The 22611-nt window shown below is 35.3% G+C and overlaps 6 protein-coding genes across 10 annotated transcripts; 1 reads left to right on the forward strand and 5 right to left on the reverse strand.

Annotated features, from left to right (window-relative positions):
• On the reverse strand, window positions 4669–6351 carry LOC104784803 (tRNA 2'-phosphotransferase 1-like). The gene is made up of 8 exons (XM_010509884.2): window positions 6164–6351; window positions 5949–6059; window positions 5714–5861; window positions 5535–5624; window positions 5377–5431; window positions 5162–5284; window positions 5012–5068; window positions 4669–4912 (listed from the first exon to the last, which is right to left on the reverse strand). Exons 1-8 carry the CDS (start codon window positions 6334–6336, stop codon window positions 4788–4790), a joined length of 882 nt encoding a protein of 293 aa, XP_010508186.1. The 5' UTR covers window positions 6337–6351; the 3' UTR covers window positions 4669–4787.
• LOC104784802 lies at window positions 6938–9121 on the forward strand. The gene is made up of 6 exons (XM_010509883.2): window positions 6938–7240; window positions 7559–7767; window positions 7861–8004; window positions 8215–8423; window positions 8631–8889; window positions 8973–9121. The coding sequence occupies exons 1-6, from the start codon at window positions 7015–7017 to the stop codon at window positions 9099–9101; spliced, it is 1176 nt and encodes a 391-aa protein (XP_010508185.1). The 5' UTR covers window positions 6938–7014; the 3' UTR covers window positions 9102–9121.
• Window positions 9179–11197, reverse strand: LOC104784801 (UDP-glucuronate 4-epimerase 4-like). The gene has a single exon (XM_010509881.2). The coding sequence runs from the start codon at window positions 10649–10651 to the stop codon at window positions 9320–9322; it is 1332 nt and encodes a 443-aa protein (XP_010508183.1). The 5' UTR covers window positions 10652–11197; the 3' UTR covers window positions 9179–9319.
• Window positions 11900–14738, reverse strand: LOC104784800 (3-phosphoshikimate 1-carboxyvinyltransferase, chloroplastic). Its single transcript, XM_010509880.2, has 8 exons — window positions 14232–14738; window positions 13883–14127; window positions 13632–13785; window positions 13164–13378; window positions 12965–13082; window positions 12608–12818; window positions 12462–12523; window positions 11900–12378 (listed from the first exon to the last, which is right to left on the reverse strand). Exons 1-8 carry the CDS (start codon window positions 14577–14579, stop codon window positions 12160–12162), a joined length of 1572 nt encoding a protein of 523 aa, XP_010508182.1. The 5' UTR covers window positions 14580–14738; the 3' UTR covers window positions 11900–12159.
• On the reverse strand, window positions 15216–16431 carry LOC104788756 (F-box/LRR-repeat protein At3g03360-like). The gene is made up of 3 exons (XM_010514539.1): window positions 15874–16431; window positions 15595–15771; window positions 15216–15470 (listed from the first exon to the last, which is right to left on the reverse strand). Exons 1-3 carry the CDS (start codon window positions 16429–16431, stop codon window positions 15216–15218), a joined length of 990 nt encoding a protein of 329 aa, XP_010512841.1.
• LOC104784804 (cyclin-B2-2-like) lies at window positions 18262–20060 on the reverse strand. 5 transcript variants are annotated; one of them, XR_767277.2, is made up of 6 exons: window positions 19611–20060; window positions 19248–19354; window positions 19059–19150; window positions 18901–18985; window positions 18630–18808; window positions 18262–18519 (listed from the first exon to the last, which is right to left on the reverse strand). XR_767277.2 is itself a non-coding variant. In XM_010509890.2 (5 exons), exons 1-4 carry the CDS (start codon window positions 19666–19668, stop codon window positions 18784–18786), a joined length of 240 nt encoding a protein of 79 aa, XP_010508192.1. In that variant the 5' UTR covers window positions 19669–20058; the 3' UTR covers window positions 18262–18519; window positions 18630–18783. The 5 variants fall into 5 exon arrangements, 4 of the variants coding, with proteins under 4 accessions (XP_010508192.1, XP_010508191.1, XP_010508188.1 ...); XM_010509890.2 differs by lacking the exon at window positions 19248–19354 and having other exon boundaries at window positions 18901–18922; window positions 19016–19150; window positions 19611–20058; XM_010509889.2 differs by lacking the exon at window positions 19248–19354 and having other exon boundaries at window positions 19611–20055.

The following is a 22611-nucleotide window of genomic DNA, read 5'->3' on the forward strand; positions in this document are numbered from 1 at the left end:
TTTGCTCGTTAAAAAATAAAAAGTATCTCAAAAACTTTTACAACACTATTCTAGTTGTTTGTTCATGTTACATCAAGTATATTACATTTACATTCCTAATCTATCAAACCTTTTATATATAGTTTAACATTTATTTTTGTGTGTGGTTGTTTTTGAATGATTAGTAAATAAATACATAAGCTTATTTGGAATTGAAGGGAAACAAAAGAGGAGTCGCGAAAACTGAAAATATAGAAGTCCACGAGTGAGTTCATTTCATTTTCAGTACTATCTACGGTAAAGACTACTTTTAAAGACTTTTCAGAGAAAAACAATAATAGTTAGGCGAATCTTTAGCTTTCTTTCTTTTTTTTTCAAAATTGAAAATGATACCACCCTCTCTAGATTTAATGGTAAGAAAACTTGTTCCTTTTTCAGTGCACCAGCTATATAAAATCGTACTTTTTTTATATCATTGTTTTACCTTTTCATATATCCATATAAAGTTATTATATGCTACCATTACTTACTTAGTCTAAACTCTAAACCAAAATAGTTGATTTATAAGTGAATTCATAAATTAATTATCAATCCACTTAAAAAATAGCTACCATTATTCTATAGTTAATGAAATATATACTGAAAGAATGTCAAAACTGTGTGATAAGGATTCCAGTTAGGAAAAGAAAAAAAACCTTTACTTAACTAAATTAAAGCTCGACTTTGTCAGATCATCATCATCTGTAAATAACTAAATACTAAATACACTTAGATATGACATGTAGAAAGAACCTGATAACCAGCTTTATATGTTCACATAGAGAATAAGGTACAAAGATATATGGGATTTCTTGAGATTATTCCTAGAACTAAATTACTATATTTGAATGCAAATAATTGTTACATGAATAAAACAAAGAATAGCTTATATTTTATTTGCATATAAAAATAAAATAGAATAAAAAAGAGAAAAAGGCATCCAAGAGGCATGGGGCTAAGAGTACATCAAATGGGACAAAGAAGGTGATGGAGGCAAGTCAATAGAGAAGCAACATGTGAACATTTTTTACTCAATTTTTTTCTTAAACATTTTTTTTTTTAAAGTTAAAAATTTTAAAACATGTGAACTCCTGATTGTGTTAATGTTTTTGCTATCTTCTTGATCTGGTCATAGCAAAAGGTAAAATAGACCAAACACCTCGCTCTCCTCTAAGTATGACATGTGAGTTTACAGAAACAAGAAAGACATAAAGCAAGAGAATAAAGCAAAAAGGCTATAAGGCTACACTTAAGATAAATATTCCATTTTCTCTGTAATCTTCTTTCTTCGTGGGTAGTGGTGGATGATTTTTATGGTGAGGTGGTGGATGATATCTAGCTACACCTATATATATATATATATATATATATTATACTATATATATGGAATTAAATCATCGAGTGTTATCAAAAATAATGTGTGCATGATGATAACTTAATTAGTGCAGTCAATTCTCTATATGATGATAGTGTTAGACCATAGTTGAGCTCCTAAATTAATTAATTATGATTTTATTTTCTTGCTAAGCAATACAGTATGATATATTTACTTCACTTATAAAACTATAAACACACTTGAAAGAAATATTTCATGACCAAACTAGTTGACATACATTTACTGTATAATAATACTCCTACGAATTAACTATGCAGATATATATGGCATACAGTAGAACAAAAATATCTGACAAAGCTGAGAGTTGAAACTATTTACACAAATAATCAAACGTATTTTCCACCATTATACTATTCTAAATAGTAATGTTATTTACCTGGCTATATGGTTTCTGTTTGACACAAGTAGATAAGGCCATGTTTATTAGTATATTAGATCGGGTGTTCTTAGGCATTTTAAAAATGAAAATAATTGAATAGTGGATTTAAGATCATGCTCATTGATTCTAGAACTATTCTTGGGCCTGATCTTGTGTGACGTGTCTCTCTCGGATTGGAACAAATTAATTAAATAAAATGTTTGTCTTGTTTAATTAATTAAGTAATATGTTTATTTAAAAAAAAAAAAAAAAATTGTTTACAATGTTTTTTTTTGTTTCATAAAAATATGGCATTGTATTTGAATTTTAGTAAAAGTTTTATAAGTTTGCAATTAAAATGTTATTTTATAAATTTTTATAATTGTAATATGTTTAAAAATATTAATAAACATTATATTATTAAATAGTATTAAATATTCTTAAATTATTTATTAATCTATGTATTTATTAAACATTCTTAAATTTCTATAAAATATTATATTATTAAATCTTAAGATCTTACACATGATCTCTCAATAACTAACTTCTTAACCAAAATTCTTAACTACTGATCTTACATTATTTTTACAATATTTATACTCTAAGAACACCTTAAACTGATCTCCCTATAAACATTACCTAAGTATTCTAACGAAAGAAGTTGATTGTTTTTTTTGTTATTCGCATAACTTATATATACAGTATAAAAAATTGTAATCATGGAGCTTATATACCTGTCATTCTGTGTTCTATCATGGACATTACTTCGTTTTGTCTTCCCGTGTTAGGTGAGATAGAAGAAACTTTTTAATATTTGAATTCTCTGAATTTGAAATGTGATATTTTTATTTTTCCAGCTTGTGGAACTTTTTGTAGTGGAGCTTATCTTTTTATGAATATGACCAAAAAAGTCTTATTTACTGTAATTATAAATAGTTTTAACTATTTAACGTAAATGAGAACCGCAAATCTGATATTGTATGTGACGAAACAACTTTAACCAGTATATTAATCTTATACTACTAACTAAAGAAAATTGTTTTGATGCATTTGATCACACATGGTAATAAATTGGCACGCCTATACAACATATAGCGTTTGGACCAATTTTATAGATCTAAATAAATTAAAGAACACATCGAACACATATAAGTTTCGGTTTTCAACGTCTAAATATACGAGAAGGACAAAAAAAAACACTATTTTTTTAATATAGAAAAAATGGTAATTGTTCCAGTCAAAAATAGACACGATATATAACAAAACAAAATTCATAGTTTTGCTCAAAAACAAAACAAGGATTGATATATCAGCAAAATGCGGTGCCTACCAAGTACCAACATATGATTATTCATAAATAAAAATATAGTATTTGATGTTATTCAATTTGTAACAAAATATGAAACATCGATCTCATACATCCAAACAAAATGGGATAGGCTGGGTTAAAGATAACGTGTGAGGGTTTTCTCTGGAGACGATCCAAATTTAAGGCGTGACTTTTAAATCATATCGATCACACTACTGTTTGTTTGTTTTTGTTGTCCAAGGGTTTTATCACACTACTGTTTCTTATATATCAAATATTATAAGACCATCCGCAATAGGGAACACTTGGTGTGTTCTTAACTTATTAAAATTATAAATATAATGAATAGTGGCATAAGAACATGTTGTCCAGTTCTTGATGTAGAACTGATCTAGGCTCAGTTTTAAGCTGACGTGGCAAGCTGTGATTGGATACAATTTTTTGCAAACAATTTTTCACAAATTAAAAGAGGATTTGATTTAAACTATGTATTAATTAAATAAAATGTTTGTTTGTTTTAATTAAGTAATATGTTTGTTTGTTTTTTTTTTAATCTTTAATGTTTTTTTTGTTTCACAAAAATTTGGTATTGTATTTTGAATTTTAGTACAAGTTTTATAAGTTTGCAATTTAAATGTTATTTTTACAGTTTTTATAAATATAATATGTTTAAGAATATTATATTATTAAATCTTATGATCTTAAACATGTTCTCCCAATAATTAACTTTTTAATAAAAGATCTTAACTACTGATCTTAGATTATTTTCATAATATTTTTACTTTAAGAACATCCTAAAGTGTTCCCCATTACGGATGTCCTAAAAAAATTAGTTCAAAACATTTTTTAAATTAGTCAATATTTTAGAGGAAATTTTTACAAGGTTTTTGTCAGGTACTTAATTATTATATTGACTAGGAAACAGTACATAAGGAAAAAGAAATATGATATGAAAGGTCTGCATCACGGACATCGAGTTTTTTGTTGGAGACCACAAAAAAACAAGCAAGTCGAAGACAAGATTCAAGTATAATGTTCAAAAGCATACACTAATTTAATTTAATTTTATTATGTCGTATTATATTCATTCTCTGCTAATAACTGAAGAGTCCAATTCCTACTGCTGTTTACAAAGAAGAAGATAGTATATCACGTGACCAAGACAAATGTTCACTTTAAATAGTTTATTAGCAGAGTAATCTCGTCGACAATACATATCTTTTCTGAGTTTTTCTCTTTTTGCTTTCACAGTTCTCACTCTTTTTTTATTCTTGCGTTTCTCTAAACCTTTTTTAAAAACAATTCATGATATGTTGAACTATGCTTTTAATTAAAGAAAAAAACCTGACATTATGATACAATCAAAGACTAATGATACATTAAAGATTTGAAGTAATTGACAACCTGCAGCTTAAAAGACTAAATCCAGCTTTAAGCATATGCATAATTACAACTTTTCAGACCAAACTTGCAAAAAGAATAATTCTTTCATTGTTCTTAAATATTTCTTTCGTACTTGGGCCTTGAATTCTCTCTATTCTAATAGTTTGTTTCTTTTTGCACGCATAGGTCTTTCGACAGCGGAAACAGTAAACACCATAATCTCAATTGTTCCGGTAAACTGTCATATGTGCAATTAAAAACATTGAGAGACATTACATAATCGAGGTTCACAAGAATCTTCGCATGATGTTGAATTGTATGAATCAGAAAGGAATGGATTGCCGATCAGGCCAAGACTCAATCTTCTGGAAGTAATCGACAGGGACTACACCATCAATGCCTTCAGTCAAAATCACTTTGTTGTCTGAGACGTAGAACGCAATCCCATCTGGATATATTCACAAGTATTACTGATTATTAGATCTTTGATGGACACAACACTTATTTTTAAAAACAGGGAATTAAAGGTCTCATGCTAAAGTAGTACCTTCAAGAGCTTTCTTCATGTCGAGGAAGATCAAAACATTAACATTCCTTCTCATGCCTTCGCCAAAATCATGTAAAATTTTTAAAATCAGATAAATGTGCATATTGCAACAATAATGCAGAACAACAACAATAGGATCAAAAATCTTACCACTAATCACTTCACCATCTGTTGGTAAGCCACAAGAGAAGTGAACATGCATTCTATTCATACGCTTTAACCCCGATGCTAAGATGGATTCCAAATTCTTCCTATAAGTTCCATGTACACACACTGCCATTACAGAAACTTCTAATTAACACAGAGCAACAATGCAAGTCATACATATAACAGAAGTCACAAGTATGTGTCCTACTAGTTAGTACCTGGAGCTTCTTCAGGTGACAGTATTGGTTTAAGTAACTTTTCTGACTCCACCGTCTGCACACAAAGACCCAAAATAAATGGAAAGGTCTCAACTTTCAAAACATAAGATGAAGATGAAAACAGCTAAATGCTAAGGAATGTTTTAAAGTTCAATTACCGTGATGGAGTGGCCTTGGTTAGCGCGGATCAAGAGCTCACCATTCTCTTCTAAGAGGCTAAAACGTTGTTTGTTGTCTCTTCTCACAGCCTGCAAATTTAACGAAACCATTCCAAAACACTCAATTCAAACGAACTACAATCGAACTTGCTCGTTAAGTGAAAGACAATGAAACTGACCTCTCTGATTTCATCAATCGTGTGTGACTTCAGTTGAACAGTAGCAGTCGTTTTCAAATTCAGCTTAAGTAAATCTTCAACTTTAACAAAACCATCACCTCTCATGTTCAATCTCAGCTCAATAGCCATATGTCGCAAGATTCGTGTCCTAATCACCCAACCAAAAACAGAGTCCAAATCAAGCTATATACATATATCTACAATACATCTCGAGGCAGTAACGATCGCAACTTACAAAAGTCTTCCAAGCGCATCAATATTATCTTTTCCGCCACCGCCACCGCCGCGGCCGTGAGGTCTGCGTCGATCGTTCTCTCTCTCATAGCCTGATGATCCTCTACCGCCGCTACATCAATCAAAAGACGAAAACTAAACATCACATGAATCAATGAGGCAAAATCAAAAAGGGATGTTGAGAGTTTTTAAATAATGTGAAAATTTTCGATTCACCTTCGGCTAGACTGAGCGAAGGAAGAGAAATTAGGTTTTCTAGAAGAATTGGGGAGTGAAGCATCCATGAAAACAGAAGAAGAAGCAGGAGACAATTTCGGGAAGATAGTGCTCAAGGTCACAGCTTGAAGACGACGAAAAAAAAACCGACCAGTGTGGTACATTGATACCATAATCACCGATTAAACCGGTTCATAATCGTGTGACTTCGGTTTAAATCAACAAATATCTATTGGGCCTTTCGTTTTCTGGCCCAGTAACATTAGTTAAAATACAAGAGAAAATCGCGTCGTGGAGAGGAGGAAGACTGACCAACGGTTACTGGGCCAATGGCACAGGACTAGACTGACCAACGGTTCTTAACGGTTTTGTTTTCGTCATCCAGCCAATTTGGTGAAGAAAACTCTTCGATTGATGAAGGAAAACGCCGAATTGTTGAACAAGAGTAGCCAATCGTGACGGCGCCGGTGGATTTGATGATCCTGGTGGATCGAAGACTCGGAGGTTTCGTTTTCTCTCTCCGTTTCGTTCCTATCTCGCCGTCAATGTGTGAGAGAGAGAGAGAGAGAGAGAGAGATGACGAAAACAAAGAGAGAGAAACGCGGACCAATCTAATTGTGACACGTAAAGGATCTAAAAGTTTCCAAAAGCTCCAGAAATAGAACCAAATCCATTGTTTTAATGGACACTTTTATTGGGCCTTTCGTTTTCTGGCCCAGTAACGAGAGAAAATCGCGTCGTTTGTTAATTAGATGTTAAATAAACAAACGTCACGTAGTTTGGATCCGTCTCGGTTCTGGCGGGGTTAGTGTACTCAATCCTCCTCCGATCAGCGATTGCAATCGAAATCAATGGCTTCCCGGAGAGATTATCGGAGCATGAGATCTTGTAGCGGATGGCGTCGGTTTCTCTTACTTATTCCTGTGCTATTTGTTCTTCCTCATCTCTCGTCACTTGTTGATTTTTCTTCCGATTCGGTGAGGAACGATGCGCAAACCGTTCGTAGTAAGAAATCGAATCACCTTGTGCTCGGTCCTGTAGCTGGTCAAGGCTTGCCGGATCGATTACATTGCCGAGGTTAGATTTTTTTGCGTATACTCCTATTTTTAGGTTTGCTAGAAGCTCACTACCTAATTGCTATAAGTTCGTAAATTAAGCACTATTTTGGTATAGGCAACAGATCTGAATCAATCACCATCTTCGATTTGTGTTCAGAAAGTGATCTGAGTAATAGTTTTAGTATACCTTGAATGTAGAACTCAGGACTTTTGTCTTATGAACATTTGAATGAGATGTCATACACTTAGTTTGTTTTGGTTTGCTTCATAAACGTTGGATCATTGTTTAGGAACTGCAATTTGGGATTGACAGTGTTGTAAATTGTCTTTTGTTTAGGCACCAAGGCTCTGAACAAGACTCACACTTCAACTTCTCAAGTGTCTGGTGCTGGAAATGGTGTTTCTTTTGTCACAGTGTTTACTATTTATAATACTACGGTAAATAATGTGAAATCCTCCAATATGGTTTCTGTTGTTGGGAATGTTACCTACAGCAAGCCACAGAGGTCAATGGCAGTTCTGAATGCATTTGCCAACTTCATTCAGGTAACTAACTTGCTTAGTTTTCCTCTAAATTTTGAAACTTTTTGGTGTTTTTTAACTTCTGCGTCTGCTATCTGATACAAATCTGGTTTTTAGGTGACTATGCCCAAGAGCAGTGTTGTCATATTGACTGATCCAGCTTCTGATCTCTCCATCCAACAAAGCAATGTGGTGGTACAGCCTGTTCGGGGTGATTATTCACGGGGTAACCTGATGCTTCAAAGAATCAGGTCTTACATTGTAAGGGCAAAATCGCACTGATACCTAGGTAGAATAAATTTGTTGCTTTTGCCTATCTATCTATCTATCTATCTATCTATTTATATGGCATCATCCATTTCTTAAGACCCAACCTAAGTTTCCTTTTTGTGTCTAGTAAAGTACCTGAATTATTGTGAGTAAACAAATGCTCATTGGGTCATGATTCTTGTTAAAAATTTGATTCTGCAGGCTTTTCTTGTGATGAAGCTTGAGAAGAATGAGGGTGGGATAAACCACTATATCTTCACTGATTCTGATATAGCTGTGGTTGACGACATCGGGACTATATTTGACAAGCATCCAGGCTTCCATTTAGCACTCACATTCAGGAACAATAAAGATCAGCCGCTGAATTCAGGATTTATAGCAGTGAGAGGCACACGTGAAGGGATCCTAAGGTTTGCATCTATCCTTTTCTCTCCTTGTTTAATTGAAATAGAATATCTTATGCTAGTTAAAGAAATTCTCGTTGTCTCTTTGGAATCAGTATCTGAACCTGGTATGAAAATCAGCGTTTATGATCACAAAAAGCTGATTGTATCTCTACTAAAACTTATATGTACTCAGCATATTGATGGCTTTGTCTTCATGTGATTCGAATGCAGGGCGAAAGTTTTTCTAGAAGAAGTCCTAAAAGCATACAAAGCCAAATACATGAAAGCTTCGCGCATGCTTGGTGATCAATTGGCTCTAGTATGGGTTGTAAAATCTCACCCTTCCTTTGACGCAAAGAGATTTACAAAGCCACAAGCATTCACAGAGGAAATAGCTGGAGCTTCAGTGCTGTTTTTACCATGTGCTCTATACAACTGGACACCTCCTGAAGGTGCTGGTCAGTTTCATGGCATGCCATTAGATGTCAAGGTACACTCTAAATCCCTAAACCTTAAAAAAACCCATCACGAATCCTTTCATCATATTCTCACTACTATTAAAAAAAAACACAGATCGTTCACTTCAAAGGATCAAGGAAACGCCTAATGCTCGAGGCATGGAACTTTTACAAATCTACTTTAAACATTCCAGATATGTTATGTCTTGTTCTAGGTAGTGGAAGAACTAAATACGATTTCTAAATCGAAGAATAGACTGTTTTTGTGATTTCTCTTTTATTTAATCAAATCAAACAACTACAACAGTTACGTACCGGAGAAGTAAAATAAATAAATTAAATTAAAAATCACCGAATGGGTCTCTCTCTGTGTTCTTCTCACTCTCTGTTACAACAATCCCCCAAAATTACTCAAACAGAAGAAAAAAAGGAAAAATAAAAACACAAGAAATCAAAAGATCATCATCTAGCGGCGGCTTTAGACTGACCGGAGGAGGAGTAATAACTCAAATACCATCTGACAAACTTCTTCAAACCGGTCTGCAGATCAGTGGTGGGTTTATAACCAAGCTCACGTTGAGCTAAACTAATATTAGCATGAGTAAACGGAACGTCACCGTTTCGTGGCATCTTAATCAAATTCTTCTTCGCCTTCACTTTCAACTGCCTCTCCAATATCCTCACCAGATCTGAAACCGGCACCGGCGACGTGTTCCCTAAGTTAAACACTCTCAACATCGCCGGACCTCTCTTCTTCCCTCCTGTCCCCGTACTCTTCTCCGCCGTATCAAGCGACGCTAAACATCCTTTCACTATATCGTCAATGTAAGTGAAATCCCTAGCCACCGTTCCGTGATTCGCCGATTCGAATATCGAAATCGATTTGCCTTTTAAAATATCTTTAGTGAAGAAGAAGTAAGCCATGTCAGGTCTTCCCCAAGGTCCGTAAACCGTGAAAAATCTCAATCCGGTTAGTGATAAACCGTAGATGTGGTTATAGGTGTGAGCGATCTCTTCGCCGGCTTTTTTAGTCGCGGCGTATAAACTCGCCGGTTGATCTGTTCTATCTTTCTCAGAGAAGGGGACTTTAGTGTTGAGTCCGTAGACTGAGCTAGACGAAGCCCAGACTATAGCTGGCTGTGGATTCGCGGATTTGCAGATCTCGAGGAGATTAACGAATCCGGCGATGTTGCTGTGAACATAAGAGCTAGGGTTTTCCATTGCGTACCGTACACCAGCTTGAGCTGCTAGATGCATAACGTGAGTGAAGGTAACGATCTTGAAAAGCTTACGAAGCAATTCGACGTCGTTTATGTCTCCTTCTACTATGAAGATACCGCTTCTCTCTAGTAAAGCTTGTCTCGCTCGTTTTAGAGATGGATCGTAGTAGTCGTTGAAGTTGTCTAACCCGATTACGCCGTCTCCTCGTCGTTTTAATGCGGCGGAGACGTGCGTGCCGACGAAACCGGCTGCTCCGGTTACTAGAACTGTGATTCCGTTGGTTGTTGAGGTTCGGATACGAGCAGAGGATCGGATACGTTTTTCCCAAGCGGGTCCTCCGTAGGTGTTGGTACGGAGTGAGCGGCGAGATGGATCGGATGAGGAGGAGGAAGGGGAAGTGTTGACGGAAGGAGGAGATCGGAGGAAGAGTAGTGAGATGAGACAGAGGAGGAAGAAGGAGAAAAATGCAAACTTTGTGAGAGAAGATTGGAATCTGAGACGATGCAAGTATGAAGATTTCTCCATCTTGAACTTTCCTGGGCTTGAAGGTATCATCTCGTCTAGACGCGACATTTTTTTCTCTTCTTCCTCTTCTTCTCTTTTAATGGCAGCTTCTTCTTATTAGAGAATCTTCAGGTTTCTTGGAGGGGGATTAAAATTAAATGGAAGGTTTCTTTATTATGACTCCAAAATGAGAAACACGAATATTATCTTTTTTTTTAATTATATATATTTATATTCGAGGATCAAAGTTTGTGTGTGTGTGATAAAAAAGAGACTGTTGTAAATTTTCTAAAAGTTAGAACATGGGGATTGAAGATTTTAGAGATCCAAATCAAGGAGGAAGAAGAAGAAGAGAGTCAAAAACAGGTATTTTGATCTGTTTGACTTGAATTTAAATTAGAAAAAAAAAATGAATAGAAAAGATGGAGATTTCTGTTAATAATTGATAAATTTTTTTTGACTGTAAGAAGTTGTTTGAATCTTCTCAAGAGGACTTGAAATTTTGTTTGATTGGTGAATAAGAATACTCCAAGATTTTCGGGAAGCCTCTGATCCCAAAGAGGTTTTTGAATTTGAACCAAAAGTTTCAACTTTTTGGTTAATAGGTTTGTTTTGCGGGGATAGTTGTTAAATAAGCAAAAATGACTCTAAATTTGAACAAAAGGTTGGTTGTTAGATGACCCTAAATCCTATGTTTATTCGTTTTCCTTGATTGGTGCTGTAAGAAGATATTTTGGGCTCTTCAAACTTTGGTTTTAGCGCTTTCCTCTATAAAAAAAACACGATACTCTAAATTACTATACATTTCCAAGAAACCAATTCTCTAAATAGGTGATCGCCAAAGTGTGTAGGGTTAAAAATCATGGTTTAGTATTAGTAGTGTGTTATAAACCAACTTTTTTAAAAATGGCTAAACAATAAAAGGTTGTTGGAATCACAAGATAGTTTTTTTTTTTCTTTTTATTATTAGAAAAAGGAACAAGTGAATAAAAAGGCTATAATGGCACTCAAGGACCCCATGTGAGGATTTTGATTACATAAGACAAGAACATGTCCTCTTTTTCTCCTTTATGAATTGGCATAACATGTCCCCGTGCCTTTGTCCCTCTTTCAGATGTATCTACTCCAAGATCTACTCTCTTGTCTCTTTCTCATTGCTGTTAAAATTCCAAGACAATGCAATACTATACCCATTTAGCTCCGTCTTCTTGATTTTAAGGCAATGTGATTCGACTGTGATAGCGATTTGAATGTGTTAAGAGATGTGGTTCTCGAGTGATGCATATTTTGTATGCGATTTTGTCCAAACGTGTAATCAGGCAATAAACATTTCCCATACAGAGTTGCTATCAAAACGGGCTAGGACAGAATGGGCTTGGTCACCCCATCATAACAACACTAAATACAAGTGTATAAAGAGCAAAAAACTGATTCAATGATTGCATCTCACTCAGTTCCAGTACGTACACACACAAACAATACTCTCGGTTTCTAATAATGTTACAGAGGCAAGAAACATGGAAAACAGATAAGCAAGCATTGGATCGAAAAAGTAAAGACAGTGGTGTTTCGATTGTTTAGTGCTTTGTGATTCTTTCAAGGACTTGGAAGTAGTCAGGGAAGGTTTTTCTGGTGCAACCAGGATCTCTGATGGTGACCGGAACATCAGCACAAGCTGCAAGAGAGAATGCCATTGCCATTCTGTGATCATCATATGTATCAATCTCCGCTGGTTTCAGCTTTTTTGGTGGAGTTATCACACAATAATCTGAACCTTCTTCCACTGTAGCTCCCAGCTGAACACAAAAAGAGGAAAAATTTGTGCACTGATTTACTTAGAACGAGCATTATAAACCGAGAAACGAGGGGGAAATCTTACCTTTCTAAGCTCTGTGCAAATGGCAATCATCCTTTCTGTCTCCTTTACTCTCCAGCTAGCCACTATATTAACCAAATAGAATGAACTATTAAGTGACCATGAATATTGAGAAACAGTAATCTAAAGAGAGAGTTTTTTTTACTTACCATCTCTAATGGTGGTTGGACCATCGGCAAAGAGAGCAACGACGGCAAGAGTCATGGCTACATCAGGCATTTTGTTCATGTTGACATCAATAGCGCTCAAGTGTCTCATTCCGAAAGCATCTCTAGGTGGGCCTGTCACAGTCACACTGTTCTCTGTCCAGGACACTTTACATCCCATTTTCTCAAGAACCTCTGCGAATTTCACATCTCCCTTGAGACATCACAAAAATTTGAGTTTAGATTCTTCAAAATAAGTTCACACAACTTGACAAAGCCTTAGAGAGACAAAAGTTTGAGCTGATCGAATTGCATTATAAACTTAGTATCATCATTGATGATTCAGAGTAGAGATAGTACCTGCAAGCTGGTCGTTCCACAACCTTCAACAGTGACAGTCTCGCCAGTAATGGCAGCGCCAGCCAAGAAATAACTAGCACTAGAAGCATCACCTTCTACGTACGAATTACCGGGAGACCTGAATCATATCACCATTTTACATTATATTGTCAATCTAAGGTTTGTGATTTCAGGTAAGGAAGAAAATAATAACTCTTACTTGTATTTTTGCCCGCCCTTGACAAAGAAACGATCCCAGCTATCACTATGCTCGGCACTAACCCCGAAACGTTCCATCAACTTCAGTGTCATTTCAACATATGGAACAGAAATCAATTTATCGACTATCTCAATCTCGACGTCTCCAAGAGCTAAGGGAGCTGCCATGAGCAGAGCGGTCAAGTACTGACTACTAATTGATCCCGAGAGCTTCACCTGCAAATGCAATATATGTCTGAGGTGTCAATCAAGTAATCATACAAGCAAAAAGGTAACTGAGAAAGAAAAGTAATCACTACTAGAGAAATCAATTTCACACCAACCCCAACTTCTTTAGGATCTATCCGCTAACAACAAACTAATAAATGAAACTTGGACAAGCTAAGCTATGATGAGATCACATTGCTACAAGTGTTCATAAAGTAAGTTTCTAGATTCAAAATCACACAAGCCATTTGTAAGATCACACCTTTCCACCAGGAAGGCCACCATTAGCGTTAACACGAACAGGAGGGCAGTTAGTTCCAAGAGTGCATTCAACATCAGCACCAAGCTGCTTAAGACCAACAACCAAATCTCCAATAGGTCTTTCTCTCATACGAGGCACCCCATCAAGCACATAACTGGAATAAACCGATCGAATAAATAAATATATCAACACAAAGCTCCATTCTATAAACATCAAAAACTCACTCAGAAGCATCAACTCCTTTAATCTACCTTGCATTGCCACCTGCAGCAGTTACTGCAGCGGTAAGTGGACGCATGGCTGTTCCTGCATTTCCGAGGTAAAGTTCGATATCGCTCTTTGCATCTACGGAAGCTGGGAATATCCCACCACATCCTTCAACTACGGAACGATTGTTATCACTGTCAGTTTCCACATTAAGCCCTAGTTTCTTCAACGCATCAAGCATGTAATTGATGTCATCACTGTTCAACAAGTTGTCCACTACAGTAGTTCCCTATAACATGACAGCCAAAATGGTAAAGTCTCTATCTTTCATCCTCAAGCTAGAAGAAAAACGATACAAATCGGAGACATATATATATATATATATATATATACCTCAGAGAGAGCGGCGAGAAGCAGAATCCGATTTGATAGAGACTTGGAGCCAGGAAGCTTAATCAGACCCGAGATTTCTCTAATGGGCTGAAGCACAATCTCAGACGCTTTCTCAGCCGTGGAAACAGAAGCCATAACCTTAACAGGACGAATCTTAGAACCGCCGTTTAGAATCATCATCATCCCAGTCTTCTTCAAACCCAAGGACGAAATCGGATAAGCACGAGGCTGCTGCTGTTGCGTCTTCAACGAGACCGATAAGGGCGATTTGTGTTGATTGGATTTTGAAAGATTGGAGATAATGAATGGGTTTTGTACACCATTGCAGATTCTGCTAGCTTGTGCCATTGGAGAAAACTTGTTGTTAGAAAGATTTGATCTTTCTTAACTCTGCTTTGGTCTAAATTTCTGATTACAGAAAATGAAATTTATAAACTTTGGCGGCTTTACACTATTAGGGGGTTTGGGGGGAGTTGGTGAGAGGAGAAGAAGGCATCCATCAAAATCTTTCACCAACCCAACTCTTACGATTCTGGTCTGGTTAGGAGAGCATTGATCATACCCAATCATGACATGACACGTGTTAGTTAGGTGTTCACGTCAACAAGTCGAGAAAGCAAGTGGTGGTGAGAGAGAGAGGCTCTTTTGTTCTTTGGTAGGTGAGAGAAATGTTATTTTCTATAGGGCCTTAAGAAAGTTAATGGGCTTTTTTTAGTTGTGAATTTTTGGAATTGATAAATGATAAGTTAATTAGTAAATTGATGTAAAAAAAATGTAAATTAGGAAAATTTTGACAACCAAAATGGAAATTCATGTTTTGGCGAAAAGGAAAACTTCAACCATAAAAGTACAGAATACCAAATTACCAATGGGATTTTGAAGTAAATCAAATACAAAGAAAACATAAGCATATTTTGAAATTTCTTTATTTGGCTGTAAGAAGAAGATATGAGATACTCTGTTTTGAAGCAACTTCGGATTGGTTTAGGTGAACACAATGGCTACATTGTTGTCGTGTGAGAGCACTGGAACCATTTGAAGCAACTTTTCAAAACCTCTTCCTTGAAGATCATCTTTCAGTCCAATTACGACCATCTTCTCTAATCTCTTTGTGTTTTTCAGCAAATATTTCATGAAGAAAGACACATGCTTTGACCTTAGTGGCCAACTTTCCCTAAGGATCCTGTATCGATTCAGATTCAAACTATGCGAATACAAGTAGTAGTCAAGATGCTTGTCCTGTAAACAGATGATCAATATCTCAGGTTCATCGAACTCAAAACGTTCTAGGATGATGATTCAAGCTCGTCAATAGCTTGAATGGTCAAGGAAAAAAAAAAAAGGTGGTTCAAGGTGAACATACCGGTATGATGCCATAGTTCGATTTACGTTTTAGGGTTAGCTTCTTTAGTTGAGGTGAGTTTTGTAGCACCCTTACTATCCCATGCATTACATACTGGGAGAAATTTGTCTTGAGCGTCAAAACTTGAGCCTTTAATATCGGAAAAGGAACACCTCGGAGTTCGACAAGGGATAGAATCTACAAAAGCACAATCAAATACTAGTAGTGTGAATATATATATATACCGAATCACGAAACTCTAGAGCAAGACAAGTAATGGAAACTAATCAATCAGCATACCTTAAGAAAGTTTTCCCCAAAAGTAAGCTTCTTTACAGTCTTTAACTTCTTTAGCATCTCTAGCGCCATGACTTGAAGCAAATCAGCATCGAGCCGGTCCTTAATTGGACAGAAGAAAAAGTCTAGTTTAACTTTGGTTAACGACGAGACATCAACTAAGGTAACAGGGTACTGATTGCTTGTCAATCTGAGGTAATGTATATATGGATTTTGAACCCCGGAAAGATGGATTTCTAATAGACGCGGTGACTTGCTGAGATCAACAACTTTAAGCTGAGTGAGGAGCGTGAAGCCAAACAATCTTAAGCTTTCGAGGACCGGACAACCACATAGAATCTTGGCAAGTGATTCTTCAGAGATATCGCAAGAATCCAATGAGAGTTTCTTCAATGATGCCCAAGACACGGAGCAACTACTTGTAGTGAGATGAGTACATCCGTCTAGATGGAGTTGCTTAACCGATGAATTGGTGTAAAAAAAATCAGGAATACTGTAGTCGATGAGGGATTGATGAAGATGAGGGAATGCTAGTGACAAATTCTCAACGTTTCGGGACATGGCGAACTCGATCCACTTGTTCAATTGAGGAAGACACTTTATTATGGAACCTTTGGACTACAAGAGTCTATTATGGATGGAACCTCTACTTAATTAAGCTAATTCGATTTTTTAAGTCATGGATGTGTTGTGATTGAGACCACTCGTGTACGATTACCACTTTAAAACCTGCAATCATAAAAGATTAAAACAGAGTCTTATTAGTGATCATAATGCAATTTTCACTAAGGTTATTCAGAGTCTTAGTGAGGAACCTTATCGTAAGTAATCTTCAATTTTCTTTACGAATAATTTAAATGGAGTTCACAACTCTCGCTGTATACGAAGTTTGTTCTCCAAGCAACCGGCACACGCTACGGCTACGCTTTCGTTCCTTCTATTTAAGTCTGATATAAGGGAGATATAGCTAGAGACTAGAGTTAAATTAACATAAACATAGTGAAACACCTTCCTATAGCAAATTTATGAAATTCTTTCCGTTAATTTCAATTTTCTTTTAAGTTAAACTTAACGACACCTGACCAATTAATTAAACAAAAAAACAAAAACAAGTTCAACTTGCAACAGAGTAAATTTTTCTATAGGTTAAGGGGCATTTTTTTTTAGTTTGTCCAGAGCATGTAATATGTTTAAGCCGGCACTGCGTCGCCGAAATCTTTACTATGGATGGTAGAGAGCCACAACTTCGACACGGATCGGAGACTGGATAAGAAAGGCGTCGGCGAAATCTTTACTATGGATGGTAGAGAGCCACAGCTTCGACACGGATTGGAACCTCATGACAGATTTAGCCGGAAGCCTCGATAGTATCTCGAAGGTGAGCTTAAGAAGAAAGGTTGTCATGGAGTTTCCAGCATGGTCTAGGTTAAGTGATGTACACGGTTGTGAATCTTGCATTGCGGCGTGGTAGTGATTGCCCTAGAAACATAATATCCCATATATATATATATATATATATATATATATATATATATATATCACACAAGGCATTTTTCACTTCTTTCTTAATTAGAAAAATGGAAAGTTTCAGTGCAAACCGCTTAATTAGAAGACGTGATCGGAAATGGAAAGTTTTCTTTGTGGCGTTTTCTTTCTTAATTAGAAAATGGAAAGTTTCCAATGGATGATCGGTCTTTTTTTTTTCTTTTTTCTTTTTAGTTTCAATTTTTGTTTACTTTTTTTTTCACTACAGAAATTGCCAAATTGGAAAGTGTTACTGTGCTATACATGCATGAACTTTTTTGTATACGCAAATATTTTTTGTGCAATTTTGTTATCAATCAAACTATCAAAGTATGTATACCCCTAAATGTTACTAATTATCGTTTTCAAGAATATTAGCAATTATCATTAAATAACATACTTTTCTCAAATCAAACTGAAGCTATAAATGTGCCACAATCGTAAAATCAAATTGAATTTATGATTTTGTTTTGCTTGTTTCATACTCTCAAATTAGCCTGAGGAAATTGATTTATTGACCGACAAAAATAAGCAAAGTCGTCCGGTTTCACTTAATAACGAATATAAGGATAAGAATAAATCTGATAAAACCAAAACGCAGACAAACTTTGTTCCATTCCTAATGGTAGAGACGTAGAGTGAAGAATGGAAACAAAGCATGTCCCATCATTGATGGTTAGCTCGCATGTTTGTGGCTTCATATTATTAGCTCTATCTTTAAAAATATCTTTTGCTGTGAAATTTGCCTATGCGATCGATCATAGAGATCATTAGAGCTTCTCCAACGGTTAGGATGTTATTTTGAGGTTTTTTAATTTTTTTAAGGATATATTTTGTACTTTTTGGAAATAAGAACTTGTGAAAGACTAATTAAAATTTTGCTACTCCAATGGTGAAGCTCTTATTGGATTCTTAATTTTGAAAAAAAATATTATTTATGAAATGAAATTATTTTAAGTAAAACATAATTCTACTCTTTAGTGAGAATCTGACACAAGAAAGAGTGCAGCTTCATACTTTGTTGTTATGTATCCGAATTTGGAGGAGCTGTATTTCCTATGTACTCCTGTTAGTTTATCCGTTGCAGCTTTCTGATGCAGCCTAACCATTCTTCTACAACATTCTCTGCAACAACAAACACAAATCGACTCAAAGATCAGTTTATGTATGTGATTTCGTTATGAAGATCAATCTTTTAGGATTTCCTTTTGTGCAAATGGATAATAATGACTTACAGGAGCTGATGTTCTGAGTAGTGACTGTGGAATTCACAAGTGTTGTTCCATTCACTGAAGCCATGGATTGTAGATTGAGCTGTGTACACTGCAGTGGCGGCTAGCAAGGATGGTGAATACTGAAGCATTTCGTAGTCCACAAGGGCAAGCTCGATCAAGAACGACGCCAAGATCTCAAGCTGTTTCAAGTAAAGAAGATAGTTGTAATTCATAATGTTTGATGAGTATCTGTTAAATTACGAACAAGTCACTGATAGATTAACTGATTCACCTTCTTTGTCTCTTCTTGAGGTCTGCACATATTCAAAAACAATCTCAGATCTTCTCTCTTTACTCAGCCAAAAACAAAATCAGGTCTGCACATAAGTTAATGTAGTGAGATAAACCTCTTCTCTTGTTAACAACGCAAGGATAAGCTTTTGAACCAACGAGATTCTGGTTAATCACACTCAAAGCTCCTCTCCTGTTCTGTCTCTTCATCTCTATTCCGACTTTTCTGCTTCTCGTATCATCATCATCATCTGACAAAAAAAACCAGAAGAAAAAAATCAGACTTTTTCATGTTTTTGAAACCGTAGAATTCTGTGATTCTCTATCAAACTCGTTTTGTCAAACTACCTTCAAGATGAACTCTATAATATGTTTGGCAACGAGATTACGATTAGTCTCTGGATTAACCATTCTTTTTTCTCGATTTGGATAGTGTTCCCTGGAGAAACACTAACCTGGCAAACCAGTAAACTTAATCGTCATGATGATCAGATTAATTCCAATCTCCTACTCTCAAACAATAGACAAGACCGATGGAATCAAACAATATATGCCTAAACTCATCTTCAATCATGGATAATTTCATTAATCCTAAGTTTAATCATCATGCCTATCATATAAATAAATTAAGATATGAAGAACCCTAATTTTCAAAATCAAATACCCAAATCTCTAAACAACTAATTCATACAAACAAAAATAGAAACGTACCATGACAAAGACAATTGTATAAGCCTCGATTTGGTGAAGGAGACTCGTCGTTTTCCATGAATCGACTGGCCGATTCGCTGACCACAGTCGACGTTGAAACTCGGCGACGGTGGAGATGATGTTAAAACGTCTGATCACCTCAGATAACCATACATCTCCTCCGATTATCGTTCTGATGGTCGATCTCACAGAGATATTATCGGGACATAGAGAGAGAAAAAGGAAGAAAAATGAGTTGATATAATTTTTTTTTTAAGTATTAAAACATCATCGAACAAGAAGCTGACCCGTATCAATAAGAGCTGCCTCTTTTTGATCCGAAATTAGAATTGCCTTTTATTCTTTTCTGTGTTTTTTGATTTATTTTTTGCCCAATTTTAACATAAGAGGTTTGATAAAAGGCCCCGTTGGAGAAGCTCTTAGGCATCGTTATAGGTGAGAGATGTTGTGTCACTTCTGTTCCAAACAAAAATATATGCTAATCATTACTATTGTTTTTGAGGCGGTTGCATGCATCTACGATAGTCTAATGGCGGTTGCTTAATTTAATATTGATGGTTGTGAATCGTGATATAATATTTCTTTATGAAAGTACTGTTTATGATATCTACAACGATACTTTTAGACATTTTGGATTTTGGAAGTTGGGCTATTGATATCTGCGTAGCTTAAGCTAAGCTACGTGTCTCTTGTCCACATTTCTCCTTGTACACAAGTAATTATTAGACCATGCTGACATGACAATATGGATTTATTGACCGATAAAATAAACAGTCTGGTTTCGCTTGATACCGAATTAAAGATGCTAATTAATTGAATAAAACTAAAAAGCAGACAAACTTGCACCATTCGTAGTGATAGTAGTAGTAGTAGCAGCAGCTAGCAGTCTTTGTTAACAGGCCCGGGCCACCCATAAAACAGCCAAAGCATTTGCTTTACGCTACACATTATAGGCAATTTTTGAGGGCTACATCTTTAAAAGATTAAATAGGTCAGATGTCTATGTGTTTTGCAAATATATATCAAGACTATGGTTCGAGCCTTCTCTCCTGCATTTTTTTATAATACGTTTTTCTCCCCCTTTTACAGTTATATCTATTACGTTTTTATTTTTCTTTCTTTTTTACGTTTTTAGAGTTGTCAAATTTTTTTAATTAATTTTGTTTAATTACTATTTTTAACAATAAAATCTCCAAATATTAAATTCTACTAGATATTTAAATATTCAACTTCTTCAAATAAAACTAAAACTAAATAAATTTACACAAGAACATCGATCATTGCTGCTGCTGGGTAAGTTTTTGTTTTTTCTCCTCCTTGACTTTAATTATTTTTTAGATTTTTTTTACATTGTTAAAGTATTCAATAACTTTTTAAAATATTTTTAATTATATTTTAGTATTTTAATGAAATTTTTTTTTATTAAATTTTACATAAAAAATATGCTTTAGGCCACCAAAATACAAGAATCGGCCCTGTTTGTTAACTTCCATTACGAGAAACGAAGTTCCGAGACATACAAAATAGGAAAAGCAGACTAAGACATAGAGATACATTTAAAAAGCAAAGACAGAGACTAAGACATAGAGACACAAAGAAAAAAGATAAGAGTAGCAATGAAAAGCAAATACTAAGGAAAAGAGGCTTATTCACCATTAATTGGCTCAAAGTAAACACCAATATCTTCAAGAAACCCCGAACCTCTTCCAAAGAAACCCACTATCTTATGACCTCTCTTGTGCAAAATGAGCCTTTTGGCATATTTCACTGGGCCAGTAGGATCGTATCCTAACACTTGAGCTCTTTCCCTGTTTGTCTTAATTTTCAGCATAGCTATGGAAAGAAAACCAAGATAATTTGACATGCCAACTTCAACGGAGGTGACAAAATCATCAGCACCGACCTCAAGCTACCAAGAAGAAGAAAAAAAATTAAAACAAAATTATATATATATAAGTATATATAAGTTGGGAACTAATTAAGAGACGAGAGCACGAACCGAATATGTGAAAACTGACTGTGTATGCACAAAAATTGTGCCATCATCATCAACATCTATATTCGGTTCTTCACGGTAACCTCCATAGCGAATGATATGTTCATCATGATCAATAATCATCGAGCATCGCAAACTACAAGTAGAATAAAGAAAGAAAAACCTTTAGCAATTCTTTGAAAACAAAATACGGGATTCATTAAAATAAAAAAAGGAACAGAGGAAATGAATCAAGAAATGAACCATATATACCTCTTTTGGTTCTTCTGGTGGCTCCTCTCCGTGGGAATGAGTTATCAAATCCTTAATGCGCTCAAATCCATCAAGTCCACCAACTTGCGAGACTGAGGGTACCCAGACGTCTCCATTGCAATATTCAAACTTGATGTAGCTCAGACGGCCATCACTTTCTCCAACCCACCGTTTTTCCACACCTTCATCATAAGCCCCATCATCACACCTTCACCATAAGCCCCATAGTAAATGGAACAGTTAATATTGTAACCACCATTCATTTACCCATCTATCTAGCTAGCCATCAAACGGCTATATGCATAACTTTTATTGCATGGAGAGAAATGGATTTACGCTAGCATTGAATTTTTTGGTTGATGTTGAAAATTTTACCTATTTAAATGAATCAGTTATTATTTTAACCAACTCAATTCCCACATTTACCCATCTAGCTAGCGCAAACGGCTATGCGTAAATTTTACATACATGAAATGAATTTATGTTCATATATACACGGCATTGAAATATTGTTATTATTAATTATTTTGAAAATATAGCCATTTCAACGTGTACGGAAGTTTTTCTTGCCAGTTAACGTTCACAATGCTTTTTTATTATTTATTGTTCAAAATATATGAATTGTAGTTATTGTATACATATAACTAGATTAGGACCCGTGTTAGAGCACAAATTGAATTTTTTTTGTTTATATTATAATTTTATAATAAAATTTAATTTATATGATTATTTAAAAAAATTGTTTGGATAAAA

Source organism: Camelina sativa, chromosome 5 (genome assembly GCF_000633955.1).
Source record: "Camelina sativa cultivar DH55 chromosome 5, Cs, whole genome shotgun sequence".
Lineage (NCBI taxonomy): Eukaryota > Viridiplantae > Streptophyta > Magnoliopsida > Brassicales > Brassicaceae > Camelina > Camelina sativa.